Below are 9,005 nucleotides of genomic sequence, written 5' to 3'. Positions count from 1 at the left end.
ATCTTTTAAGTAATTGTGTATTTTATGTATATCATGGTTTTATATCTTTAAAAATATTTTTTTCATTAAGGATTATATGTTGTGTTGTGTTTTTGTTTTGTTTAACTATGCCATAAAGTCTGTCAATAAAGACTGATTGATTGATTGATTGATTGTTACCGTCCCACGGTGTAATGAAGGATGCTTGAAAGTCACTGTAGTTTGTCAGTAGTTCAAACTGAAATTAATTTTATTGACGAAATTCGTGGTGTTCTGTGTTTTTGCAGCTGGAGTCAGAAACAGATTAGAATCAACATAACAACATTTATTTACGTTTTTAAAGGTGTTTATAATGCATCCACATTCCTGTGAAAGCCACTTTGCACTTCATTTAGTGGTTTTAGTACGGTTTGGTCATTAGCCAAATAAACAGACACGTTCATGTCACAGAAAACTCTAACGTTAGGCTCGCTTAGCTCGCTAAACCATTAATGTGTTGTCATTGTACGTCATTCTTGACAATAAATGAAAATCTCCTAAAAACAAAACAAATATTGCGTATTTATGTAACGAATTTTTACAGCCCAACGTAAAAGAAACCGAAGGCTACCTGTATTTAATTTGGTCTTTTTCTCTTCCCGTACTCATGTGGACACGTGATCAGAAGAGGTTATAAATAGAGGTGCCGCACTCGTTTGTTTCTTTGAATCTGAGACAGAGCGAGGAGTGACATGGCGTCTACAAGCCGGTAAGTGGTAGAGCCGAGTAAATGTAATACCTATACTTTCTTTGCATATGGTTCTAAGAATGTTAATTCATAAGAACAAATACTGGTGTGCGTCGTGGTTACTAAAGCTAAAACACTATACGTCGCTGTGCTTACCGATCGCTGTTCGTTTCATTGTGCTAATTGTTAGCACAGCTAGTTAGCTGGCTAGCAGCTAATCATTAGATGTCACCAGAAGTCGGTGTTTTTGTTGCACAGCGATGTGGTGCTGATGCTCCTGCTTTTTGCCACGTTATCGTCTTTGTATTGTAGACTTGTTTGTCCACCATTTCAATTTTTTTCGTGTATTACAATGGTGTGTAGCTGAAACTGAAGCTAATGTGTTGTTGACGTTACCACTCAGTGAGCAGTTGTGAATCATTTGTAAACACACGCAGTTTCCCGTGCAGTCCGTCTACCTTTACACAACAGTGGTTTGACGTACCCTCCTTTAAGCACGTATAATAAATTACTGTAGTTTAGCAAATAATTTTTGCATTTAAAGTTTCTTACGTTATTGATTTTCCTATCAGTGGCACAGTAAGGGTGTGCGGATGAAGGAGTAAAATGCAGTTGATTGGGCTAATTTGACTGACAGTTTCACATCCACTCTTTTAATGATTGCTATTGTTTAGTATTTCCTGTTTTCCTAGCAAAATGTAAAGAACCGATGGATTTTTTTTTTTCAAATTCAATATTGGACGTATGTATTATAGGGTTGGGTGTCATCACAGATTTCTAGAATCGATTCGATTCCGATTCACAAGGTCCCGAATGGATTCGATTTGAATCAGGGAAATTTTGCCTCAGACAGTCAGAAATATTATAATTCTTATCATTTATCAGTATATATCCATATTTTTATACCTATAAAAAGAAAGCTGACACTTGTGAGACTTTATCAAAGGTGTAAGCATCACAGCAGATGCCTTTGTATCAAAGTAACTTAGGATAAAACACAGAAAATCGATAATCAAAACCCACCCCTAATGTAATATAAATCAGAAATCCACCAACAGTGAAGAGATTACCATCCATGATCTAAAAAAAGTGGGTTACAGTTTAATTTGCCAATGACAGAAATGTACATTTGTGTATAACACCTTGTGTGGTTACTGACCCACCAGCGGTCATGTATTGACAAGCATCTGTCAAAGAGATGTGGATTTCTCTTGCTTAAACTTCTCTTGATTAAACGGATAAAAAAGATACCTTATTTGTTTCATCCACCCTTAATCAGAAACCTCCCACTCCTTGACTGTTCTGTTACTTTTCGTCATTGCGGCGAGGAACAACACCCACTACTCTCACAGATTACCCAAACTAAGTAAGAATGTATAGCTATATATATAACTCAAGGATATCTCCTTTCAACTAACCGTGAAATGAACATAAATTCTCGGGTTTCTCACACAGCACCTTATTCCTGTATTTACTTTTGTTGAATCCACCCCAGACACATCTGGCCAGTGAGCGGACTGAACATTCTCATATGATTTGTTGTGACGCATTTTTTATTCGCTTGACATTCACTTGAATTTTTCTGTGTGAAAACAAACCAAACCACGGGGATGAGCTACAAGTTTGCAAACTTATCAGCTGAGTCAGACCAGGGTAAAATAATTGCGTGAAATGCCCTAAAAATCTTTTAAGCTGCTGTTTTGTTTTGTTTTTTTAAAAAAAGAGTTCAACAATCTCAGGCTCAGTGGGAGAGAGAGTTCCAGAGTCTGAATTGTTTCTCATTTAGTTCTCAGCCTTGTATGATGCACAGCTGACAGGCCCTGATCACATGATTTCAGGGAACCTGCTAGGGATGTAAAAGTTCACTTATGTACAATTGTGCCTGTCCATGCATAACCCTAAAAGTCTAACTCAGGATCTTAACGTGGATGTTAATGGGGAGTCGGTGCAACCGAATTAACAACAGTGTGAAATGTGAATAGCTGGAAGACTCAGTCAGAACAGGCGTTTTAAACAACCTGCAGATGTTTCTGGGAGGCTTTGCTTAGGTATGTGGACAGTTGTAGTAATCCATACGTGATAAAGGGATGAAGAGTGACACAGTGGAACTCAACAGGACACTATTTCTTCAGTGATCAAAGAGTGAGACAGATTTAACCTGAGCATCCACAGCAGTCACTAATTTCTTGATGTAGGAAGTTGAGGATTTTAGTGTGGGTGGCTTTTTATCTTCAGTTTATTTTAACTCTGTCCCATTGTGTGGTTGTTGTTGACCAGCATTTCTGCTGCATCACCTAAATTGCTCAACTTTTGGTCAAGCGTAGTTTGAATTTTGCTAGATCTTTTTTCCTGTTCTTCATTACACCGCATTTCTGCTAACGTCCAGCAGATTAATGCTTGTTGTGAGCCATTATTTTTTTTTCTTTTATAGTCCTTTATCACCAGTTCAAGCTTTTTTGGGGGAGCACACAGAGTCCTGGTTGAAGTTTTTTTGTGTACAAGTCAGTTTGATCGTGCCAGACCTCTACGCTGCCATCTCCGGCCCCCTATTTCTTATCATGTTTGTAAATCCCAGCTTTTAGACCGAGTAGAGCTGTAAACATCCATGCGGCACACACAATCTCATATTAATGTTTATACCAGTATATTACTTTGTGTGTGTATTGTTCCCATGTCTTGTTCCATGCCCTGTGTTTTGTTACACAGTTAAAAAAACAAAAAACACAAGGTTTATGACTGAATTCAAACCTTTGAACACTAGTGTGTCTTAAAGATTATCAGAACAGTGAGATGAACCTGTCACCAAAACAGCCTTGTGTTTAAAGTACTGTTGCTAGCTACTATCTTTGTGTTTTTGATGCTGTTACTTGCTTTGTGAGATGTGTTGTTGGTGAACATTCAGTTAGGCACTTCTTCTGAAACACAAAAAGGGAAAGGAAACTGAAAAGGTGAAGTATATTTAGACTGTAACATAGTCTGTATGTATGTAAATTTGCCCTCTCAGAACAGTTGGTGTTATTTTCCCATGTTTTACTCTGAGTAGTCTTTTGTGAATTGGCCGTTTGAATCTTTATTTTTCATTTAGATTTGACTTTGTGGGTAAAAATTATGTTTAGTGTCATGAATTGAACACAAATTCTCTCTCTGCCCCTCCCCATCTTTGCCTTTGTTTTTAAACTTTTCTTGCTTTTGACCTCTTATCTGTTTGTTTCTGCAGCCCAGATGTTATGGCCCTTCCCAGAGTTCAGTGTCCCAACCACCCAGATGCCTGTCTGGTGGAGGACTACAGAGCAGGGGACATGATCTGCCCTGAATGTGGCCTTGTAGTAGGCAAGTATACATGGTTTTAGATCAAGCTTCCACTGAACACATCCTGCATTTGGTTTCCTGTACTTGTTATCTCAACTAAACGGAACAATTTTTTTTTTCAGCACACATCTTCCTGAACTCATTTGCTTTGTCATCATAGTTCAATTCCAAGCTATGCAAGGCCACATTTTCCAAAAGTGTATAAGTAAATTAAATATTTTGTTTAAAATTATCCATAGATGTCAGGTGACATGACAGGTTTTGTCTTGTGGATAGAGTTAAAGTAGGGAATGTGTTTTGTGTAAAGGTTCAGATATAGTATGAGAGGCAAAAAGCTTGATGCTTGCTATTAGACAAAGCTTTAGGGAGCAACGAGCTCTCCTCTAATGAGCCCCTTCAGGACAGAGCAGGTTAGCCGAGAGAATAGAGACGCCCGCCACCCTTTAATGCAAGCTTAAGTGCCCTCTGTTCCCGTTTCCATAGCTTTGGTTAGCCTCTAAGGAGATGAATGTCACTTTGCCTCGAGATATTAGGAGTACTGATGGATGGCAAGAAAAACAGGATTAAAATATCAAATCTAATCTTCAACCCCAGTACACAGTTCCTGGAAGAGACAGTCATAATAACTTGAAGAATGCAATGGCCTTGTTCAGACAGTTTGCCTCATTGCTGATGTCACACCCCTATCTTTTCCTTTTTGGTGTAAAATAATTGAGCCATATTCAAAACCGCAGTAGTAGTAATGGAGCGTAGTAGGAGAACATGTAGTGGAAGAGCCAAAGAAAGACAATAGAGGAGGCCTGACATAGTAGCAGCAGTGTTTGAAACTTAAATTCTGAGCATGTCTTTGAGTGAATTTGCTTATATTATTGCACCATCTTCTGGTAACTTATTTCAGAGAGATGAAATATTACCAGGCACAAGGAACACCAGCAGCCATCAAAGCTTTTTGAGTGTTGGTGAATCCCTGAAAACCTTCTGTAGTGTCAGTTATATCTATCAGAGAGTAACCCTTTTCAGAGCAGTGGATGTGACTTCAAAACAGATAAACAAGCAGCTGAAGATTAAGTTGCGAGTGTTAGGTAGTCGAGTTGAAAGTAAACTTTAAATCTTAAGCATTTAAAGAAAATTATATAATCAGCAACAATTTAAAAGCTGGAGCTTCATCAGAAACGCCTCGTTCAGTCCAAGCTGTAATACAGTGAAATGTTGCAGCTCAAGAACTTGAACTTGATCTTGATCTATTGATAGTTTGAATAGTAAATGTTGTATTAAATGAATCTTTATTCAGTTATCCAAATCATATGTTCAGGTGATCGTGTAATCGACGTGGGCTCAGAGTGGAGAACGTTTTCTAATGAGAAAGCCCTCAAGGACCCATCCAGAGTGGGAGACGCCCAGAACCCATTACTCAATGGAGGAGACTTAACCACCATGATCAGCAAGGTGAGACACTGTTTGAAATAAAAAGCCAACCTTTTGTTTTCACCCTATTAAAGATGGCCGCTAGAGTAGCTTTTCTATTAGTATGTGCTCGGGTTGCCTTGGCACAGCTAGACACGGTTTTTAAGGTTTTCCTGAGACTAAATAATTGTACCTGGTAGGAGGTACTTTTTTAGTTCCTATTTGACTGGGACAATCCAAGGCGATCCAAAAATGTGATGTCAGCAGACTGTATGGCAACGAATAGCTAGTCAGCGGCATTACTCGATGAGACATGAAAGAATCTCCATCAGGAAAATCAAAACCAATATTTTTGAAACCCTGCTAAACCTGGCTACACAGAAACTATACCGTGGTCCCCGAGTCTGAGGAAAAGCCACAGACCGAGCAGCAGGTACACCATCACCTCGACATCCACCTGTATTGTGGCGTTTGTGTCGCATACAAATGATGTCACGGGATGTCATTAGCGCTTCCCCTTTACACAAAATTTCTTCTGATTAGCTGTCCTGTGAGCCTGAACAACCATATTAGGAGATGTCCCCTAATTTTGACATCATAAATTGAATTAGAGCAGTGTGGGTTCTGAGCTTTTGGCTCAGGGATCACTTTCACATAGGCGGACTTAATCATTTAAATATTTTCAATGTTTAATTCTGTTTAAAATAAGCATCCACTGTAACAGAATGTACAGTACTTAACAAATGCAGAAAAAAATAGCAAAGCACATTATTGTTAGATTGCAAATTACTTATTTACTGACATTGCTGAACAGAAAAATTACTTTTAGTGGCTGAATGAAGAAGTCAAGTGTACTGGCTCAATTTGGGTACAAAAATATTGAGCGAATTTAATTTTTAGCTGTAATTTATTTGACGTTACTGTGGTTTCACATGAAATAATTTCACTGGTAAACGTGCACCGTTTACCTCCACAGGGAACAGGAGCTGCCAGCTTTGATGAATTCGGGAACTCGAAGTACCAGAACAGGAGAACCATGAGCAGCTCTGACCGGGCCATGCTCAACGCCTTCAAAGAGATCAGCACCATGGCGGATCGCATCAACCTGCCGAGGAACATCGTAGTAAGTAACAAAAATAATGACATGTAAAAATATTTTCTGCTGTGGCCTAACAGTCGCACTGAGAGCAGAGAAAGTTGCCCATCTGCTTTTTGTCATTGTTGTGAACAGGTGACAGACTGTGAAATAGAAAGTGAATCTAATGAGATGTTAAAAGTTAACAGACTGCTAATGGAGAGCAGCAAGAAACAAAAATCCCGCTTGTGTGCAAAAAACTGCTTTTGTTTTTGTTTCCTTTGTTCTTTTTATCAAAGTTCTTGTTGTTGTTTTTCGCACTGAAGTCTCAGCTGAAGCTGTCACGCAGTTGGTCGTGTTCCTAAACATTAATTCAGACACGATCATATCATTTTCATTCAAAATTAAGCAAAATGGTGTCATAAAAGAGCCACAAATATAGGCTCAGCAACTTTGTTAAACTGAAATGAAATGACTTCCCTGTTTTAAGGTCATGTAAAGACAAACATCACACTGTTAACATGCAGTTAAATTCTAACAGAAGCATAAAATCCATGACGCTGAAATTAAAGTGTAAATAATGTTTTTTCCCCTCAGGACAGAACAAACAACTTATTTAAGCAGGTTTATGAACAGAAGAGCCTGAAGGGCCGAGCCAATGATGCCATCGCGTCAGCCTGTCTCTACATCGCCTGCAGACAGGAGGGTGTGCCGCGAACCTTTAAAGGTCAGAATAAATTTGTCTTGTGTGATTTTGAGTAATTTACTATCTTTGTTTAAATGATTATATATAACTCTGTTGTGTTCAGGACAAAATGTATTCACATAAAGAACTTGTGTGTTTTCTTTTTGCTCTCTCACTCACATTTTCATGGAATAAGCCAACACACGTTTGTTATTCATGTGGTGCCATTAGTAAATGTTATTTACAGGAGTAGTCAGGAGGCAGAAGTGTAGGATGTGCTTAAGGATAAAACCTTAAAAAAAAAGAGTAAGTTCAGTCCATCCAACCACCCCTAAAAATCTCCTTTCCTCTGCAGAGATCTGCGCTGTGTCCCGGATCTCAAAGAAAGAGATCGGTAGGTGCTTCAAGCTGATCCTGAAGGCACTGGAGACGAGCGTAGACCTCATCACCACCGGGGACTTCATGTCCCGCTTCTGCTCCAACCTCGGCTTACCCAAACAGGTGCAAATGGCAGCCACCTTCATCGCCAGGAAGGCCGTGGAGCTTGACTTGGTGCCTGGCAGGAGCCCCATCTCTGTAGCTGCAGCTGCCATCTACATGGCTTCCCAAGCTTCAGCAGAGAAGAAGACCCAGAAAGGTAAGAGATTATGGACTGGAGTTAGACAACAGGTAGACTTTTCACGCCATTTTTAAGTCTTGATCCACGCCTCGTTTCCTTATATTTTGCTTCCAAGGAGAAAGACTTTCTTGTGATGTCTTGAGCAATAGGTCTGCAGACTTTCTCAAGGCCTTTCAATGTTTTTTGGGCATTGGCTGCTTTTTAACTCCCCTTCAGTCCAGACCTTGTACCATTTTTGGAGAAAGAAACAGTTTTAAGTTGTTTCTTTCTGCACATTGTTACTAGCAGTTTGTCACAAAAACCCCTCTTTTTTTCATCATATATGATGCTCGTTTCTGTTCAAAGTTAGAACTTTTAACCGCTTTAAAAACACTGATCACAGGTTTTAATCCATGTGCGAAACGACCAGTCAACCTAGTTCCAGGCCACTGGGCCATAAGCCGTTTTTATGAAGCTCCTGGTGCAGTTTTTGTACTGATGTTAATGTCAGAGGAGTGTTAAAGCTCTGTATTTACTGTCAAGAAAGCTGTTAAGAAAAATGCACTGGCGTCATTCCTCATATACTTATACTAATGGCTGAATTGTCTGTCATGCTCTTCCACAGAAATCGGAGACATCGCTGGTGTTGCAGATGTGACCATCAGACAGTCGTATCGACTTATCTACCCACGGGCTGCAGAGCTTTTCCCCCCAGACTTCAAATTTGATACACCTGTTGATAAACTGCCCCAACTGTGAAGAATACTCCTCTCGTACAGCACAACAATTTCTGCTGTACCTACAAGATCACCATTATTATTGCCGTTTCTTTTTTTAATGATGCGTGTTGGTTTTGGAAGATTTCTCTTGTCCTGCCTTAGACGACACCAAAGTCTGACAGGTGCAACGGACACACATTCCAGTACTTAAATAAACAGCTTGCAGACTGTACTTGCAGTATTTCATTTGAGTGTATATACTGTACAATGTATATATGTCCAAGTGGGAAGTGTAACTGATACTTGCAATTTTAGGCTGATTTCATACTGTACACAAAAAACTTGTTTTTTTTGTAGAAAATTACCAGTTTCTATTTTGTTAGTGTGTTTGAATTGTTCTGGGTAATTTAAATAAAAATAAAATTTCTCTTTAAACCAGGTCAGTGTTTGGATAAAACTAAACTTTCTGTGTATGTGGAGATGACCTCAAACTTCCAGAGGTGATGGAA

At 39.1% G+C, this 9,005-nt stretch overlaps 1 protein-coding gene across 1 annotated transcript; it reads left to right on the top strand.

The window, feature by feature from the left end:
* Positions 1-638: 638 nt before the first annotated feature.
* gtf2b (general transcription factor IIB) lies at positions 639-8,935 on the top strand. Its single transcript, XM_084912075.1, has 7 exons — positions 639-727; positions 3,924-4,036; positions 5,328-5,461; positions 6,396-6,542; positions 7,092-7,221; positions 7,535-7,816; positions 8,403-8,935. The coding sequence occupies exons 1-7, from the start codon at positions 711-713 to the stop codon at positions 8,534-8,536; spliced, it is 957 nt and encodes a 318-aa protein (XP_084768201.1). The 5' UTR covers positions 639-710; the 3' UTR covers positions 8,537-8,935.
* The last annotated feature ends 70 nt before the right edge of the window (positions 8,936-9,005 follow it).

This window comes from Perissodus microlepis, chromosome 18 (genome assembly GCF_051167445.1).
Source record: "Perissodus microlepis isolate ML-2025 ecotype Zambia chromosome 18, ASM5116744v1, whole genome shotgun sequence".
NCBI lineage: Eukaryota > Metazoa > Chordata > Actinopteri > Cichliformes > Cichlidae > Perissodus > Perissodus microlepis.
Note: the sequence above shows the minus strand (reverse complement) of the source record. Positions and strands in the feature narration are given on the sequence as shown.